General features: G+C 40.3%; 1 protein-coding gene across 16 annotated transcripts in view; it reads right to left on the bottom strand.

The window, feature by feature from the left end:
• The window catches only part of LOC100617812 (myomegalin), a 312,633-nt gene that overhangs the window by 112,935 nt on the left and 178,964 nt on the right, over positions 1-20,734 (bottom strand). For 14 of the 16 annotated variants that reach the window (XM_056819272.1, XM_007485320.3, XM_056819284.1 and 11 more), the window contains one exon: positions 16,117-16,234. In XM_056819272.1, coding sequence (XP_056675250.1) covers positions 16,117-16,234 — 118 coding nt within the window. The remainder of the gene's footprint in view (positions 1-16,116; positions 16,235-20,734) is intronic. The other 2 variants (XM_056819273.1, XM_056819291.1) reach the window with 1 other exon arrangement.

Genomic DNA, 20,734 nt, shown 5'->3' with positions numbered 1-20,734 from the left:
GAAGGAAGTCAGAGATACTCATTATCTAGAGGCCATTAAGTCTGAGTTAGGCTCAGGAATTTTAAAAGATTAACTTGGACACCTTTCATTCTGGCACTCGGTAGTTTTTTTTTTTAATGCTTTTCTAATTACCTTATCCTGGGATTTCCCACCCACCCCCATGTTTTTATTCTCTTTTCCCTTGTTTAAAAAACAAAACAAAACAACACTCTATAGTTAGCAGTTTGTAGCAAAGAAAGGGAAGAGGGAACTGGATACTAGACCAAGGCTGGAGTAGAAAGTGGAAATGGTCGTTTAGAATTTGGTGTGGCAGAACATAGAATCAGAAAGGGAAGAGAAGAAAATGAGCATCTAATTCAACCTCATTTTATACATGAGAAAGGTGAAGATTTGCCCAAGATGATAAAGATAGAAAACAGTAGGTGCAGGACTTGAAAACAGGTCTTCTGATTTTAAATGCAAATTAGGGGCACCTAAGTGGCTCTGTGAATTGAGATCCATGTCTAGAGAAAGGAGGTCCTGGGTTCCAATATGGTCTCAGACACTTCCTAGCTGTGAGACACTGGGCAGGTCACTTAACCCCCATTGCCTAACCCTTACCTATCTCAGTCTTAGAACCAATGCTTATAATGATTCTAAGACAGAAGGTGAGGCTTTTAATTTAAAATTTCTTCATTAAAAAAGCCAAATTTTTAATTAAAAAAAAAAACAGTTAAAAAAGGCCAAATTGCTCTTTCTGTTGTACCAGACCAATCTGCTTGCTGTGATCTAGAAACTCGGGGAACTACTCAGGCTCAGGGCCCAAGAGAAGTCAGAAGACAATCCAGTCTCTGTAGCTAAAGGTTCAGTGATAGGGAAAAAGGTTTTTTTAAAAAAAAGTAAATTAAGAAACATGAAAGCCATTGAAGACAGTAATGTGGTCTAATTCTGAGAAGCAGATATCTTGGGAAGATGACAGATCAGCAAGGAGAAAGTCCTAGGGCTGGCTATTTCACAAATAGAGTGACTAAGAAAGATGGAGCAGTGCCGAGGAGAGGGAATTTTATAAGAAGCATAGAGGGGGCAGTTAGGTGGCTCAGAGGATCGAGCCAGGTCTGGAGTCAGGAGGACCTTGTTTCAAATATGGACTCAGATACTTCCTAGATGTGTGACCTTAGGCAAGTCACTTAACCTCAAATGCCCAGCCCTTACTACTCTTTTGCCTTGGAACTGATACTAAAACAGGAGATAAGAGTTTTAAAAAATAAAAAGAATAAGCTTAGAGGGGATCCTTTACCAGAAGCTTAGGGTAAAAACCCTGGATTTGGCTAAAACTTGAAAATTTGGGTCTGAATCTTGCCCAGGTTTAGTTATTACTTCAGTGGAAAGGGAGCAAACATTTACTGATTCCCTCCTACACACCAGGCATTGTGCTAAGTACATTATCTCATTTGATGCTTATAACAGTACTGCAAAGTAGGTACTATTATTATCTCCATTTTACAGAAATGAGAGAAAACTGAGGCAGAAGTTGTGATTTGCCCAAGGTCAGAAAGTTTAAATATCTGGTACAAGAGTTGAACCCAAATCTTTCTGCCTCTACTTCACCACCTAGCTGCCACTTCTCTGGAATTCTGTCTGTAAGATGAAGAGGATAGATAAGATGGTCTTTAAGGTTCCAGTGGCAGCTAGATAGCAAGGTGAATAGAGACTGGGAATGGATAGGGAGACCTGTCTTTGTGAGTTCAAATCTGGCACTCAGATAGTTCCTATATGCAACCCTGGGCAAAGTCACTTAACTCTGCCTCAGTTTCCTCATCTGTAAAAATGATCTGGAGAAGAAAATGGCAAACCACTTCAGTATCTTTGCCAAAAACAAAACAAAACAAAACAAAACAAACAAACAAAAAAACAAACAGGGTATTGGAGAGGCAGACAGAACTCAACAATAACAAAGTAGCAGCAGTTTTTTAACAGTAGAGATATTAACTGGTTCTAGCAATAGAACAGAGGGGTTCATGGTAGTTCGTGAACTTGGATGGCCCTATATCTGATTTTCTTTGTAATCCTACATATTTTATTCTGTACTTTTAAAACTTTTCTTCTGAGAAGGAGTTCATAGACTTTACCAAACTGCTAGAGGAGTTCATGGCACACACACAAAAGTTAAGAACTCCTCGCATAGAGAGTTAGGCTCAAAATCTTGCCTCTACCTCTGATAAAGAATGCTGCTCACCTCCAGAGAAAGAACTATTGGAGTCAGAATGTAGATCAAAGCATACGATTTTTCACTTTAGTATATTTATGGTTTTATTTGGGGTTTTGGTTTTATATGTGTATTTTTTTACAATATGATAATATATGCATAACCCAGCTCAAATTGCTTACCATCTCCAAGTGAGGGGGGCAAAAGGAGAGAATAAGACAATCTGGATCTTATAATTTCAAGAAAACATGTGTAGACAATTGTTATTGCATGTAATTAGGAAAATAAAATATCTTTGAATGAAAAAAAAATCTGCCTCTGACACTTACTATCTATATTTGAGCAAATCACTAAAACCTTTTGGGTCTCAGCTTCATCTATTGCAAAATAAGGGGACTGTTTTAGATGGTTCCTTCTACCTTTCTTCTTTTTTTTTTTAAAACCCTTACCTTCCGTCTTGGAGTGAGTCAATACTATGTATTGGCTCCAAGGCAGAAGAGTGATAAGGGCTATGCAATGGGGGTCAAGTGACTTGCCCAGGGTCACACAGCTGGGAAGTGTCAGAGGCTAGATTTGAACCCAAGACCTCCTGTCTCTAGGCCTGGCTCTCAATCCACTGAGCTACCCAGCTGCCCCCTCCTTCTGTCCTTCTATGTCTGATCCTATGCTCAAGATGGATGTATGGTTTGATCCATACATCACTTTAATTCATTCATTTATTTTTAAGTATGTCTTATGAGCAAGACCCTGTACCTGATGTGACTGCTGCAGCTCATATCCAGTTTAATCATCTCTCACATTATATGATGCTTTGTTTTAAAGGTCATTTTCTTCACAACCCCAGGAGAGAGGGAGTGTCACTATTATGATTCCCATTTTACAGAGGATGACTACAGGAAGTGAGTGTATTGTCAAAAACCACCCAACTAGTAAAGGAGCTGTGAAGAGTTTGAGCCCCTGTCTTCAGTTCATTGCTTTTTCCTTTAAACCATAGAGGGTTCATAACTTGAGAGCCTCTGATTGAATTGCTTTGACATGTCAGAGCCATATGTATAATGAAATAAGATATTAGAATTTATTTCATATAATTTTATATTACTTATTTTAGATCCCCAAATAAGTAGATCCCCAGTTGTACCAGCCTTCCCCAAGAAGGCGCCTTATTTCTCAAGACAGATAATTTCATAATTCTGCTCACCCAAATTTTGGACTCCAACATGGGTTTGAATGCAATTATAATAAATTGCATAACCTGTTTTCGAAGAGTCTCAGTCTGGTATGTAAATATTCATGCCAAGCTATTGTCATATTCAACTAAAGAAAAAAAAGCCAACTGGTTGTTTCATTTTGAGGAGTATGGTGGTTGGGTTGTGGGACTTCCTCTTCTAGCCCTCTATCTATGGAGTTCTGGACTTCCAAACCATTCTTCTGCTGCTGTCTCATGCAGGAACTTCCCTCAAAGTCTGGATGCCCCTCCACAAGGTCCTTCCATTTCCTCCAAAGGGGAATTCTTCCTTGGGCCTCCATTTTGTGGAGAGGCTGAGGCTGGCCAGACTTGGTTCCCTTCCTGTTTCTGCCTCTGCCTTTTCAGTCTTCATTCTCTTTCTAATTTTCCCTGACTTCCAAGCTTCAAAACCAAACTCTAGGAAGAGGTGACCTTTATCTCTCTCTCTCTCTCTCTCTCATTACTGGTCTTCCCACCTTAGAATGTAAGTTCCCTGAAGGCAGGGACTGCCTTTTTTTTTTTTACTTGAATTTGTACCAGGCAAATTGAAAGCATTTAATAAATTCTTCTTTTTTCTCTCCCTTCCTTTATATTATAATACCTTTTTAATAATAATTATATAGTATAACATATAAAATTATATATAATAAGTTATTTAATTCTACATATAATGGCCCTGACATGAAATCAAAGCAATTCAGTCAAAGGCCATGAGTGTAAGATATATTATAAAGGAGATTCTTTTTTCTTAACTCTGAAATTTGGAGAAATATCTCAAGATCAGCTTATTTTATGAAACCCCCAAGCACCCCTGGATCCCCCAAATAGGATTGTTAGTAGGTTCAGTCACAGACGGAAAATAACTCTTAAGTACCCTTTTTGTCTTAGCTTAGCTTAGTTTCTCTTATTGGTATTCTATCCTCTTTCCCTAGCCTCCATGTCAGCCAGTCAGTTGTCCTTCCTTTCCTATACTCCCTAAAGTATAGATGAGACCCCAAGTTCTTCAGTTCGATGGGAATTCCCATTCTTGGTGAGTATTCCTAAGTGTTCCCCAAGTCTCAGAGCTTGGCTCTGTGTGGTGGCCATAAGAGCTTTGTCTCCCTCATCCTGATTAAACTCTTGTTGCTTTGGTGGTTCTGGGTATTTTCAGGTTAACATTAAGATAAAATTAAGTGTCCTGTGATTATAGTTGTGAGCCCCCTGTAGTAGGAGTTTCAAGTCAGGGCGTGTTGAGCCAGATTCTTCAGAAATGCAGCTGTTATCTGTGAAATAGGGAGTATACCCTGATCCACCCAGACTGAGAGAAGGAATGGAAGGGTGTATCCAGACCTCACCTTAACCCTGGTGTCTAGGGAAAAGCCGGCCACAGCATGGATTTTCAATATGTCAGAAGGCCTATTTTTAAAAGGGCATTTCACTGATTAACATTCATATCTACCCAGTACTTTTTCACTTACACACTTCTAGTGTGTCATTAATATCTGTGGCTATTCAATTGTTTTTCAATCATTTCTTCCTCTTTGTAACTCCATTTGGGGATCTTTGGCAAAGATACTAGAATGGTTGGCCGTTTCCTTCTCCAGCTTTTTTGACAGATGAGGAAACTGAGGCAAACAGAGTGAAGTGATTTACCTAGGGTCACACAGCTAGTAAGTGCCTGAGCCCACCTTTGAACTCAAGTCTGCCTGACTCCAGCCAGACACTCCATCTACCTCAACACCTAGCTGCCCAGATACAAATATTACTAATTCCCATTTTACAGAGAAGAAAACTGACACCAAATTAAAGCTAAAGTGACTTGAGTAGAGCCAGAACCTAAACTCAGTACTTTCCTGGCATTTGACTATGTTATTGGTAGAAACAAAGTCATTATGTTATAAAAAGACCTCAGCCTTCCCAGTTGGTAGATCCTCTGGCTTGTTGATCCTTCTATCTTCACTGGGAGTCACCCAACATTAGGCTAATATAAGGATTTGTGATTTCATCAGAGCAGGGAACTCCCTCCACCAAGAGATTTATGACTTAGATAAATCTCAGAAAATTCCTTGAAGCACTGGGAGGTCTGAAGTGACTTCTCCAAGGTCAGAGAGCTAGTATGAGTTGGAGGGATTTGAACCTGACTCTAACCACTAGGCAACACACTGTCTCTCAGGTGATAACCTATTGTTATTGCTAAGTCCTTTCAGTTGTCTGACTCTTCCTGACCTCTTTTGGGATTTACTTGGTAAAGACACTGGAGGGGTTTGCCCTTCCTTCTCCAGATCATTTAAAACAAACAAACAAGCCCTTACCTTCTGTCTTAGAATCAATACTGTGTGTATTGGGTCTAAGGCAGGAGAGCAGTAAGGGCAAGGCAATGGGGGTTAACTTGGCGTGGGCATTGTACCCCTAGAAACTCAGGCAAACTATCATCAGGGAAGTTCCTTTGCTTCCTTACACCCTCTGGCTCCCAACCCAAAACATCTGACCCGGAGAGGATCATCCCCCTTTGGTTTTCCCATTGATATGAGATGGACAAAGAGACACACCTCATCCATGAGTCCTCCAAATCAGGAGAGCCACCTCCATGCCTTTGGGTAAACCTCCTCCCCAACCCCTTGCCCCAGAGTCATATCCTCACTGCTGTAAAAGAATATGAAAACCCCAGAACTGAGGCCTTCTGGGAGCCAACCCTCCAGGTTGCTCCACTCATGCTGTCTTGCTGTCCTCCTGAGGAGCAGCTCTTCCACCCATGCTGTTCCACCTAGGAGGCAGGCTTCCACCTATGCTTCCTCCTGGTCAGATTCAACATTACTTTCCAAATTAATAAATTTCTCTTTATTTTTAAGCCAAGTTTTGGAGTCTTGAATTCTTGCAAAAGGTACCCTTCCCAAACCCCAGGGGTTCACCTCTGAACCCCACAACAAAGTGACTTGCCCAGGGTCACACAGCTAGGAAGTATCTTGAGAGTTTTCCCAATTCCAAGCCCACTACTCTATACATTAGCTGCCATAGTGATAGGCTAGAAATAGATGACAAAAATCAAGCTCCCAAGAAGGGTGAATTTTCTAGTCAGTCAGTCCTCAAACATATATCAGCCCCGCCACTCTATACTAGGCACTGCTCTAAGCTCTGGGAATAAAAATACAAAAAAGACAGTCTCTACCCTTAAGAAAATTGCAATTGAATGGGTGAACTTATATTGCCTTTAAAGTACTACATAGATGTTGGCTATTATAATTATATAATTGATGGGTCTATTTCAATGGATCTATTTTACAATTACTAAAAATTTGGAAGACAACATTTGTTGCTCAGTCATATCCAACTCTTCATGACCCCACCTGGGGTTTTATTGGCCAAAAAAACTGGAGAGGTTTGCCATTTTCTTCTCCAGTTGATTTTACAGGTGGAGAAACTGAGGCAAACAGATTTAAGTGACTTGTCCAGGGTCATAAAGCTAGTCAGTATCTGGGGTCAGATTAGAACTCAGGACAGGCCTGGTACCCTATATACTTCACCACCTAGAGTATAACAACAACAACAAAAAAATTTCTACAAGTGACCCAATTAGCAAGTTAAGAGTTTCATGATTCTTCCTGTTACTACCTTACGTAGATTTTTTAAAACCTAAAAATGATGTCTAATTTATAACTAGATTAAGATATATTGTTGGGAGGATACTGAAGGTCTTATTTAACATTTAGATAATTCAGAATAAAATTACTGGTACTAATGATTATCTCAAGTATGAAGGGAAACTAGATTGATAGATATAGTAGACATTGGGTGAGAAATAAAATAATTAAACATAATTAAAATCTAGTCACCAAGCATTTATATACCTTATTTGTGAAGTACTTTACAGTTTACAAAGAGTTTTCTCATATGTTATCTCATTAGATCCTCCCAACAGTCTTATAAGTTATTATTATCCCAAATGACTAGCACTTCTGAGCCTAGGGCAAATTCTGTTGGAGAGGTGGAGAGATCCTGTAGTAATGGAAGCCAATTCTCAGTAGAAGCTGTGCCTGTTTGCTGCACTGGGGAATATCTGACCTGATAGCTCCCAAGTGCCCCATAAGGATGTGGAGGTTATGACAGTGCCAATAGTGGCAGGAAAGAGATATATCTCTTGGATGTCAGCTGCCTACTTGCACCCCAGAAAAAAGCTCTAGTGATCCCGCTTGGGTTACAATTTTTCTACAGATGAAGGTTCTAGAGAATCTTCTAACTGTCCCCAACCCATTCATAAAGGTTAGAGGATTTGCCAATTTCAAATAGATGGTAAATGGTAGAAAGAGGTCTTTTTAGTGATCTCTTTAGACCAGCAGTTCTCAAAGTGTAGGCTGGAGATCTCCAAGACCCTTTCATGTGAGTCAAACTTATTTTTATAATAATGCCAAGACATTTTAATTTGACACTGTAAATTTCAATAGATAAGGGTTCAAATCTGTTCCCAGACCCATCTTGGCTGTTGTAAAAATAGACAAATCCAGGACTTCAATCCCCAGAAATCCTTGCTCCACTTCCCCAGAATGCCCTCTAATCTCACTGCATTCTCACCTGGGCTGAGAGTGAGATGGGGTATTTAAAACTGGTTGTGAATAGGCTCAGCCCCTTTTGGACTTCCGTTTTGGAGCAGACACGTCTTTTTCATGATGTGAGGTTATCTTGTCTAGGCCTCTCTGGCCTAGACATGTGCTTTCTTATTCTGTATTTTCTTTAATCCTTAACCTTTAATAAACCTCATAAAAATATAATACTCCTTGCAGAGAGAAACTAATTTCTACCTGCCTCAGTTTCCCCTAAATTTTAATTTTTAAACTGTGTGATCCTGGGCAAGTCATTTAACCCTAATTACCAAGCCCTTACCACTCTTCTGCTTTAGAATTGATACTAAGAATTGATTCTAAGACAGAAGATAAAGATTTAAATTTTTTTTCAATACTACATAAAAATTATTTGGGAGAGTTCATCTATAATTTTTAAGAGCATAAAGGATTCCTGAGATTCCTGAGATGCCTTTTTAAAACTAAACTCAGTTTAGTTTACTTATAGTTTACTCAACTTGTAGACCAAAAATTCCCAGGGGAAAAAATTATTGCAAAGGGTCTTAATATCTATATAAGTATCAGTCCTCACTTGGTCATTATCTATTTTCTTAATCAATAGATGCTAATGTAAATTGATCAGGGGAGTAACCCAGTCAGCTTGAGGTTTACTATGTGCAGAGCCTTTTTTTTTTAATTATTTTTTATTAAACCCTTACCTTCCATCTTGGAAACAACACTGTGTATTGATTCCAAGGCAGAAAAGTGGTAAGGGCTGGGCAATAGGGGTCAAGTGACTTGCCCAGGGTCATACAGCTGAGAAGTGTCTGAGATCAGATTCAAACCTAGGACCTCCCATCTTCTAGGGCTGGCTCTTGATCTTGCTGAGACTTTGTTTAGGACTTTTGAAAGCTCTTCCCTCTAGAGGCTGTAGACATGCCCATTGGCATCTTGTTAAGAAGAAGGTAACTCTTGTCTCAGTGACTAATTCATTCAGAACTGTACCAACTGAGCATGTGTTATCTTAAATACCTGTAGGGGATATGGAAACACTCATCCACATCTGTGGAAACCTAGGCACAAGCTACATTGGATGATTTTTCAACAGAGGAAACTCTGGGAGTAAGCATGGTGAGTCAAAGATAGATACCGATTTTTCTAGGGCCACTTCCAAGATTGAAGTAGTCAATTGTTATCATAATAACAACATAACAGTCATTAGAAAGCACTTTAAGGTTTAAAAATACTTTAATACTTCATTTTATACTTCCCCTTGCATGAGGATAGGTGCAATTATCATGCCCATTTTACAGATGAGGATATTGAGGCAGACAGAGGTTAAATGACTTGCCCAGAGTCATAGAGGAAGTATTTGAGAACAGATTCAAATTCCGGATTTTCTAACTCCAGGCCCAGCATTCCACCTACTGCACCATCCAGCTGCTTGCCCATTTATGCTAGAATTCTAAAAGTTCAAATGTGAAGAAATAGATCTGAAGAGTCAGAGAGCAGCAATAGAGTCATAAAGGCTTGTGCTTGAGATGATGACAGGGTGATTAGCTTGACAGTAGGGTATGTAGAGAGAAAGGAATAAATATGGCAAACATTTTAAAGCAAGAAATACTCAGGACATGGGGAAGAGGGAAGTTAAAATGTCTCCAGAGTATTTAACTGGGTGATTGAGAGAGGGTCTTATCTCTAACAGAAAGAGGGTAATGAGAAAGGAAGCCAGTGTATGGGGGGAAAGGGAGACTCGAGTTTAGCACAGACTGTGTTTTGAGTTATCTGTCATTTAAAAAGAGTAGAACTGTCCAGCATAAATATGGAGCTGGTGCCAAACTAGGAGAGGCCCAGGTCAGAGACCACAGGCTCTTGTTATGGATATGGTCCTCAGAGAAGAGGTCAGGTATGCAAGCCTGAAATTAAGCCTGGGGTCAACTAAATTCATAACTGGATTTATCCCCTAGATTTTTACTCTAACTGCTTTTATTCTTCCAGACAGATATAATCAGTAACATTTCTGGTCTCCAATTCCCCCAGGAGATATAGACATGAGCCTTGGTGTGCTGGCAAAAAAAATAATAACTTTTACCTAATGTTTTTAAATTGATACTGGGGGGTTCAAATCTGGCCTCAGACACTTCCTAGCTGTGTGACCCTGGGCAAATCATTAAACCCCCATTGCCTAGCCCTTACCAATCTTCTGCCTTAGAACCAGTACACACTATTGATTCTAAGATGGAAGGTAAGGATTTAAAAAACAAAAACAAAAAAACCAAACTATTGCATAAATCATTGACCTTGTTTGGAACACCCTACTTGTCAATCCCTCCATTGCACACCAAAATCCTACCTATCCTTTTTTTTTAATTAAATGCCTATTTTCTATCTCAGTAATGTGAAATTTAGATTACTCCACCCTACTTAGATCTTACTTTATGAAGATGAAATTGTAATCTCCTGATTGAACAATGAAGGTACTTAGTTCTTACTTTATAGTGAAGCTAGAACTTTAAGCTAAGTCTATTTTAAGATCTTAATACAAAAAGGTGTTAAGTAATTATAAAGGGTAAATTAATCACAAAAAGGTAACTAACAAAAGGTGAACTTAACAAAGAAGTGTTAAGTAACTCAAAAGATATAATCTAATCAAAGAAGATGAGAACTAAAGAATGGGCAGTCCTGGAGAAAAGCCTCTGGTATGATTGGTAGACATGAAAATTTAGATGACAGGACACAGGAGTAAAAGGTCTATATATTTCGGGTCACTTCCTCTCTCTGGTACCTTTGGTGGCGGAGAGGTGGCTGGTGGCAGTGTGCTGGGCCTTTTGGCATCTTGGCATGGCTACAGCTATTTTCTGGTTCAGTGGTGAGTTTTCTAGCTGAGTTTTCCCTCCTTTACTTTCCAAACTTCATCCTCTTAGAAGCCTCTAATCTCCTTCAGAGATCTAGCGGAGGAGATCTTGAACTCCCCCTGGCACAGGGGGCACTCTTTCTCCTTAAAATCCTTCCCTCTATATGAATTAAAATTACTATAAATTTCCAGACTGGCTTGGGTATTTTATTTAGGATTTTTTCCCCCCTGGAAACCAATTAATTTAGATTTTAAGTCACAACCCTAAAATTATCTTTACAGTCACAAATCTAAGATGGAATGGCAAGGACAAGGCAAACAGGGCTAAGTGACTTCCCCAGGATCATATAACTAGGAAGTGTCTGATGCTGGATTTGAATCCAGGGTCCCCCATCTCCAGGCCTAATTCTCCATACATATGAGCCACCTAACTGCCCCCTACTCACTTGTTAACTCCAACTTTCAAGTCCTACCTTCTCTGTGAATTCTTTTTCATCACCCCTACCCACTTGATTACTGTCTGGGCCTCTCTTTTGGGACATATTTGGAAAATATACTTCCTTCATTAATTATTTCTTAATCTAACTCCCCAACTACCAATCAATCAAACAACAAACATTTATTGAACACCAACTATGCTGCAAACACTGATAGATCCCAGAGCTATAAAGATAAAAATGAAACAACAGTCCTTGCCTTCAAGGGAGGATCTTCTCTTACATTAGAAACTTACATGCTACTGGATCAGACAACACGTACACATGTAAGTATGTACAAAATAGGCACAAATTAGTTCAAAGTGGGAAGAGGTCAGGCTCTGGCATCTGGATAGAAGATGAACTAGAGAGGAGAGGTAAGCACAGGGCAGACCCCATAGCCTTGAACCCAGAAGCAGGTGTCTTATCAATATTTGATGGAGGAGATGGAAATAAATCTCACACCTTTTAACTGGGTGAAAGGGCTGATTATGAAGTTTCAGCATTCTTCTGCGTTAACCGATAAGGGCTGTCATGGACATACTTCTAAAGGGTGTCTAGGACACAGGGCTGCTGGACGAGGATCTGTAAACTGAAACTCTGCCTGAAGATTTACTAGGTGTCCACGCTGGCAGGAGATTGCACCAAGCGGCTCTGAGAAATCTCCTTATATGTGAGCATCCTGGAGCTGCCTGGGGCCATTAATTCCTGTGACGTGTTCAGTCTCTGCATCAAGCATGTGGAATATTTTTGACTTAAGGCTCCATGTCAGATCTCTCCATGGCAACCTGGGAATGTGGGCTATTTTGGGAAATCGCATGCTTTGTCGCATAGGCAGCACTGTTTATATTTGAGCCCAGACCATGCCTAAACAAAGTGTCAGGAGTGATGACTACTTTGTAAGAGCAGAAATGATGCTGCTTGACTAATATTCTGCTTTTGCTGATCTCATGGTGCACTTTTCATTTATTCAGTCAAAGCTCCTGTTGATGCATCTTGCTTATGGGTGCATCTCTTGCAATAAAAATCACAAAAGACCGAGATGGCAAAGAACAATAAGGCTGGTTGAACCTCCCTTTCCACAGCTTTGCACCTTCCCTGTCTGGTTTTGACCCTCCCTGGTTTAGATCACAACTCATTTGGAATTGAATTGAATGCTTCATGGTCCTTGCTGAAAGTGTGGCTGTCACTACTCTCCTATCCCTAACCACTTCTAGAGCACATACGTCCCTGTTTGTTTATAAAACAAATCCTCTCAAGTCCCAATCTTGTCAACCCCATTAAAGGCAGACTTGGGACCCATGAATAAGCTGTGTCAAGATGAGGCATTTTGCTGCTTTGTGAGAGGGCTGGCTACCAAAAATCAACTTAATAATCAGCAAAAACATCCCACAACTTTGGAGGAACAAAATGTTCTACACACATTATTGAGGCACATGGTATCCTAGCAAAAGAGATTTTGTAGGTTGATACAGGACAAGGCTGAGTCCATATGTGTCCACAGAATAGAGGGGAGCAGGAGAGAGGCAAGCTGGCGCTCCTAATACAAATGGGACCCTTAGAGAATTTGAAATGGAACCTGCCACTGGGTCTCTTTTAATTCAGATCCATGTGCTTTGGTCTGAACAAGAAGTAACTGGCTAGGACGGGGTAGGGTGGGATGGCAAGGTGGGGAAATGGAACAATGTTATTCCATCAATATCCTCTTATGCAATTCTAACCTTTTCCTGCAGGTGCCCTAGAATCTCTTTATTTCTAGCAACCCAGCTGCCAACTCGTGGTAGAAGTCCTGTGGCAGCAAGGGAGTCCAGGGGTTGATAAAATTAGAACTTGAGAGAATTTGTTTTATAAAGATTCTACTACTAGAATATGATGTGTATTAGACTATAGAGGATAGGTGTAGGAGTGTATATAGCACTGGGCTTGGATTTAGGATATAGCACTGGGCTTGGATTCAGGAAAACCTGAGTTCTTACCAGTTACCTGACACTTACCAGTTGTGAGACCCTGGACAAGTCACTTGACCATGTTGGTCTCAGATCAAATGAGCTGGAGAAGAAAATGGTAAACCACCCCAGTATCTTTGCCAAGAAAACCCCAAATGGGGTCACCAAGAGTCAGACACAAGTGAAGTGACTAAAGGACAACAGAAAATACAGCTTCTGAGTCGGGAGTACAAGGGTTTGAGCCCTGCCTCTGACACATTCTAGCTTTGTGAGTGACCCTAGGGGAACTTTTTCCTAGAAGAGTGTTTTCCTATGTGAAATGACCTTTAGGGAAATCAACCAAGTGGCCTAAGGTGGCATTTACCTTCCGTACAGGACCGAGGAATAAGAACTGTACTGATATTAACACCGGTCCCAGTTTTCATTGTAATATCGCCTGCTGATTTTATGAATTATACTGGCTCTCCCTTCTAGATAATCATCAGAGATGAGGGCTAAAAACCCTTGGAATTTCCCCAGATCTTGGTGCTCACTTTCCTCACAGTCACAGCTCCCCCAATTGAATAGTTTAAACTAAGAGAATAATTTTCCCTAAAATGCTATAGTAGAAAAAACAAGTTTCTAATCCACTGTCTTGATTGCATCTCCTCAGGATGGTCTATAATTAGGGAAGGTAAATTAAAATCCCTCCCTCTGCTCTTCTTGGCTGTAGTCTCCACTGTGCAAGCATGATGGGGCATGGCATGGGGTGTATTTGGGAGAGGAACATGCTTTTATGAGATTCTTGGGGGCTTTCATGAAAGCTTTAATTACCTGTTTGAACTATATTTACACTACTTTGGAAAAGCCACCATAAAACTCCTCTACTCAAAATGCCTGCAGATGGGGAGTGAGTCTCCTCCCAGTCACAGAAGCAAAGGAGAGAATCAGGGAATGGGATTGAAGGAGAGCATTTCATTCTCCATGCCTCAGAAGGGTTTCTCTAATGCCAAGTTCTTCTAAATGTTAAGAAAAATGGGAGAAATATCATCAGATTATAAGGATACACAGAGTATGAGCCAAGAGCTCTGTCAAAATAAATTACAAAAGTCTTATGAACTCTTTCCTGGGCCTAGGCATGAGCATCCAGTGGGAGTCAATGCGTGGTGGTTGTCAGGCATTCTTTCAACAAACAGTTATTAAGTGTCTACTATTATATTCCAGACACTGAATCCCAGAGAGCCAAAGACAAAAAAAAAATCTCCAAACCCCTCAATGAAGAGTCTTTCCTCAAAGTGCTTAAATTCTATTGTTGAAGCCAATATTATTCCTCCACTTCCTGATTCTACCTCTCTAATTTTTCAGTCTCTTCTTCCCTACTGGTTCTTTTCCTGCTGCCTTATAAATATTCCCAGATCTGTCCCAGCCTTGGAAAAAATAAAAACAACAACAAAAAACCCTTCATTTGACTGCACCATCCTCCCAAGTACAGCCAAAGGCCTAGGAAAAACTATCCACATAAATTGCCTTTTCTTCTCTTCCATTCCTTACTGGGAATTTTTTTTTTAAATTAAAAATTACCTCATTTTTTTTTTACTGAAACTCTTCTCTGCAATATTATTAACAATCTTAATTGTCAAACCTGGTGGTCTTGCCTCTTCCTTCCCTACCTCTCTGTCACATTTCCTTCCAGAAATTTCCTTTTTCCTTAGGTTTTTAGGATGCTGCTCAGTTATTTTCTTCCTACCTTTAAGATCAATCCTTCCCAGTCTCTTTTGTAGGTAATCACTCATCTCCTGTCTCTCATGTGTGGTGTTTCCCAGAGTTCTAGCTTGGACCTTCTTCTCTACTTTCCTCACATCTTCCCTTACTGATCCCCTTAGCTTTGTCTACGTTCAGTTCATCTCTCTGAAGGCCCGTCCCCGTACCAACACATTCAGCCCTAGTTTCCCCTCCTGAGTTTCGGTCCTTCATCAGTAACTACCTATTAGACTGCCTTCTTTTTAGGAATCTTAAACTCATCATGTCTAAAACACAGCTCGTTGTCTTTCTCCCCACAATGCCTTCCCTCTTCCTAACTCTCCTATTTCTGTGGATGGTGCCAACAGTCTTCTCTTCAGTCAGGTTTTCAACTTTGGAATCATCACACAAATCCAGTCTGTAGCCATATTTTGTCAAGTCTACATCCATAGTCAGAGGGTCATCAGAGGCTCTTAGCCCAGCTCATAGCTAATCAGCAATTCCTTCTAAAACTTAACCAACAAATAATAATCCAATTCTTGCTTGAAGACCTGCAGCAAGGGGAAGCCCACTACATCTGAAGGCAGCCCTTTTCCTCTGGACAATTATTATGGGAAAGGAACCCTGTGTTTGCAACTTCAGTGCCTAGCACTGAGCCTGGCATAAAGAAGGTGTGCCTGCTTGTTGCTTGATTGCAATCGGTATCAGTAGAGGAAATACTAATGAAATTGAAATAGTGGACATTGGAAAGAATTGATGTCTGAAGAAACATTTTAAATATGGAAACATGAATTTTAGTATTTACCAAAAGCAAAGAATGAATGTATATGATCATTAGGCTAATTCTGTAACCACCTGCCACAGTTTATTAATCTAAATGAATGTTCCCTTCAAAGCAATCACTTCAGGAGGCTACCATTACTCAGAACAAGGTAGGAACTCCTCCTTAAGGACTGCTAGGTGACTCAGTGGAGAGAGAGCCAGGCCTTCTTTCCAGCTCCACCACTGAATAATAATTGATCCAATTCAATTTTACTAAGGAACTATATGAAGTAAGGAATCTCAGATAGTGGAGCAAGGCTATTGGCTGCATACAGACACCAAATGGTCCCAATGACCAGGAACTGGGGTTAGAGAAAAGATGAAGATGATCTTCCAGGCAGGCAATCAGAGTCTTACCTGGATGTCCATGCCCTTGAGTTCTTCCAAATTCTGCAAAAGTTCTTGCTTTTCTCTGGACAGCTGTTCAACAAGCTTCTCTTGGGCAGCCAGGCATTCACTTAGCTCATCAATCCTTCTGGAATAATGAAAGAATATCAATAATGATGAGGGCGATGATGGAAATATTATCACCTTTGATTTAAAGCTAACTCAAAAGACAGAACAAATAGTCTGGCAAAAAGAGCCCCGGGCTGGGGAGGGCATCAGGAGATTCTAGTTTCTTTCTAGTTCTGCTGCCGACTAGCTCTGTGGCTTGAGACAAGTCACCTAACTTACTTGTAGATGATTTTCCTCAGCTGGAATCATAGGCTTCAGTCAATACCTATTAATTATTTTATTAATTGATGGATATTAAGCACTTCCTATATGCCAGGCACTGTGCCAAGATATAAAAAGAGGCAAAAGAAAGTCCTTGCCTTTAAGGTGTTTATAATCTAATGGGGATGCAACAAGCAAACGAATAGGTTCAAAGAAGCTACATGCAAGATAAACCGGAAGCACCTAGCTTCCCCTCATTCATTCATTTGTACAGGTGAGGTTTTGTTTTTGTCCAGTTATTTTTTCAGTTGTGTCAGACTCTTCGTGACCCCATCTGGGGTTTTCATAGCAAGATACTGCAGTGGTTTGCCATTTCCTTTTTATTCTTTTTTATCCAATTACACTTAGAAACAATTTTTGACAATTGTCTCATGACATCTTGCAATTCATTCCTCCCTCTCCCAACTCCCTGAAGAAGATAATAGTCAGATGTAGGTTATACCAATGCTTTCATACAATATATATTTTCTTATTCCTTGTGCCATGACTGAAAATACACATCACATATATTTGCCATTTCCTTCTCCAGCTCACTTTACAGATGAGAAAACTGAGGCCAATAGAGTTAAGGCACTTGCCTAGGGTCACACAGCTAGAAAGTGTCCAAGGCTAGATTTGAACTTAGGAAGGTGAGTCTTCCCGACTCCAGGCCCAGGACTCTTGCTATACCACCTAGCTACCCCAGAGTGAGGATGAAACCACCTTATTTTATTTTATTTTTAAATTCCATTTTAAATATTTTTCCAAGGTTATATCCCCTCTTCCCTCCCACTCCCAGAGCTGACAAGCAATTCCATTGGGTTAAAAACATGGAAACCACTTTATTTGAACTCTGATGCCCTTGTCAACATTGGTAGGATTGATTCAAACAACCTAAAGGAGAGCCATAAAACCCTGACTCAATCAAAGCCATCTTCCTATTCAATCAACTTGTATATTTAAAAAAGAAGCTATCTTAGAACCAAAAGGTTTAAACAACAGTATCTTCAGTGTACTTTTAAAAAGCCCTTACCTTATATCTTGGAATCAGTACTGAATATTGGTTCCAAGGCAGAAGAGTGGTAAAGGCTAGACAATGGTAGTTAAGTGACTTGTCCAAGGTCACACAGCTGAGAAGTATCTGAGCCCAGATTTGAAGTCAGGACCTCCTGTCTCTGGTCCCAGCTCTCAATCCACTGAGCACCTAGCTGCCCCTATTCAATGTGCTTTTGAGGAGAAAATGGAGGACTGAACTGTGGAAGAGAAGGCTGATATGGAAGAAAGTCATCTTCTCAACAAGCATCTCAGATTTAGAGGATCCAGGCTGAGAGAAGTTCCAAGAAAACGTTACAGCTCTTTCCCCAGCTCTCCCTGCAGTATGACTGCCTGCCTACCCACAGAAATTATAATATAATCAGATTGTTTCATTTCATCAACATTCAGCAAGCTGAATTTTGCCCCCAACCAGAGAGGAATGGGGTTAACTAGAGACAGATGTAATCAGAAAGTAATATAATAACTTCTACCTAATTGTTAGAAAAGTTCCTACAGGTAGGCTCAAAAGTCACCGTGACTGAACTCAGAACTTTTCATCTATATAATCTCCCTAAAACTGAAGAGGAAGGTATCAAATAGAATTCAATGGCCATTAGATTGTCCCTTAGGCTTAAAACAAGATAATTGTTGTAATAGAGGGTTTATACATTCATTAATCCTCACAACAATGTTTTTTAACAGTGTTTACAGTGTTTTACAGTGTTTCAAAGACAACACCCATTTTACAGATGAGGAAACCAAGGCTGGGTGACATTTGCCCAAGGTCAAACAGCTAATAGTCAACTGAGGCATTATTCAGACTCAGGTCTTTCTGACTCTAAAACCAGTGCTTTAACTAATATGCTATATTACCTCTGCCCACACCCTTCATTTTACAGATGACAATACTGAGACCCAGAGAGGGAATGACTTGCCCAAAGTAGTCAGTGACAAGATTAGGGATCAGAATTCACATCTCCTTCCATCAAGTTTGGTCCTCTTTTCACTCTACTATGTTGCCTCCTATAAAAAGAGGACCAAAATACTTCCCTTATTTATTTTACAGGTTTGTTTTGATGATGATGAATGATGATGATGAACTAGGATCGTGAAAGTAAAAACTTTTCTTTTAACTAAAAAGTAAGATTCAGATACAAAATATAATGCATCATCCTCATTGGTATAGATAAACCAGTTTTTAGACTTCCTACTCCTCTGGTCAAGCCTATACTGGCCCCTGGATAAGTGAGGTAAATAAATGACCTAGAGCTGGGTATACTGAAAGGCTGGTGAACAAGTAGAGTCACATTCCTGTGGTTTATCTATTTTATTTGTTTTCTTTTTTTCTCATAAAACCAGCTGCTTGTCTAATTTATTAGTTCAATGGCTTTTTATTTTAAATTTTATTAATCTCTCCTTTGATTGAGAGCCATAATCCTGGAAACCAAGAAGTAACTTAAATCATAAATCGAAATCCTTGTTTGCTGTGCACCTAGTCAGATAAAGGCTTCTCGTGCCCAGAATCAAACTATCTGAAAGTTAGTTACTTCAGAAAAACCTGAGAACTAGTTTGGAGCAGTTATTTGCAACAGTGGATAGAGTACTAGGTCCGAAGTCAGGAAGATTCATCTCTCCAAATTCAAATCCAGCCTCAGACATTTACTAGCTGTGTGACCCTGGGCAAGTCACTAAACTCTATTTACCTCGGTTTTCTCATCTATCAAATGAGCTAGGGAAAGAAATGGCAAACTATTCCAGTATCATTTCCATGAAAGAGTAAGACACAATTGAACAACAGCAAAGAGGTTGGGACTCAGGACAGGTGAGCTTTGTTTTGGTATGGAGAGCAGAGGAGTAAATGAGTTTTATGGATTTGGTAGAGAGGGTCTAAGCCCAGATTATTGAGACAGAAGAGGGAAAATTCAAAATTGAATTCACTATCTTTCCCCCCAAAATTTCCCATCTTCCTGATATCCCTATTACTATCCAGGGTACCACCTTCTTCCAGTTACCCAGGCTTCCAACATAGGTGTTAGCCTGGACTCCTCACTCTGTCACTCCTGCACAGTGTAATAAAAGATGTAAACTGAAAGTAACTATTACTACTTGAAATAGAGAGGTAAACTGAGGGGGAAACTGTTACTGCAGCTATGGCTGTTATGCTCTGGCTGGCTGTGACTTGAGAGGGCTGCTAATGGAACCTGAGGCTGCTTATTGGTAATGGAGGTAGAACAGAGAAATGCTGAGGGATGCCACTACACAGGAATGCTGGTACACAGGGTACTAATAAGGGAATGCCCTGGGATCTACTTTGGGGTTTACCTATTGATCCCTATTGATTGCTGATGGATCAATCTATTTCCTAACCCCCTTCCTCCCTCACTCCCTCCCTTAACCAACCTCTCCCTTTTTCCTCCCTTGCCTCCCAAATCTTCTTGAAGCCTTTGCTTCTTCCCTCCCTCCTGAGTGAACTATAAAGATACTCCAGTTGCTTTCTTAGTCAGGGGGTTTATTGGGATAACAGGATGGGAAACTGAGGTAAGAGGGATGAGGATTTCCCTAGACTATAGGGATAATTTTAGAAAGGTTTGATGAAGTATTCCAGTCACAAACTGTGACTATGAGACAGTTAGGGAGATAGAGGTCAATGGCTTTTCAAGATCTTCTTGCGTCTTCTTCACAAATCAGTAAGGTCTCTCAGCTTAAGCCCAGAAACAAAGTTCAAAATCTCTCCTTTTCTCCTGGCCAGCTCAACTCTCTTATAGACCACCAACTCAAAAGCTTCTCTCCCTGGTCAGCTTCCACTGCTCAGAGCCAGAGAAACAGAGACCAAGTCCAAAAGCCAAGTTTTTTGTTTTTTTTTTTCTCAGTGTCAACTTCAACTGCTCAGAGCCAGAGAAACAGAGACCAAGTCCAAAAATCCAGTTTCTCTTCTCAGTGTGGCCAGCAAAAGCCCCAACTGCCCTTCCTGGGAACATTCTGTTGGAATCTTCTCTTGATTGACAGCTAGGTCTTCAGCCTTGCATCTTGGTCTACAAGTCCTGCAAAACCTCTCTCTCTCATGTCTCTATCACAACAGTCAATCTACTGCCAAGGCTGTTCAATATTACCGTCTTAATCTCTCTCTCTCTCTCTCTCTCAATTAAAGCCCTTACCTAGGAAGTATCTGAGGTCATATTTGAACCTAGGACCTCCCATCTCTGGGCCTGGCTCTCAATCCACTGAGCCACCCAGCTGCCCCCTT

The sequence above is a fragment of the Monodelphis domestica genome, chromosome 2, assembly GCF_027887165.1.
Source record: "Monodelphis domestica isolate mMonDom1 chromosome 2, mMonDom1.pri, whole genome shotgun sequence".
In the NCBI taxonomy this organism is placed as follows: Eukaryota; Metazoa; Chordata; class Mammalia; order Didelphimorphia; family Didelphidae; genus Monodelphis; species Monodelphis domestica.
Note: the sequence above shows the minus strand (reverse complement) of the source record. Positions and strands in the feature narration are given on the sequence as shown.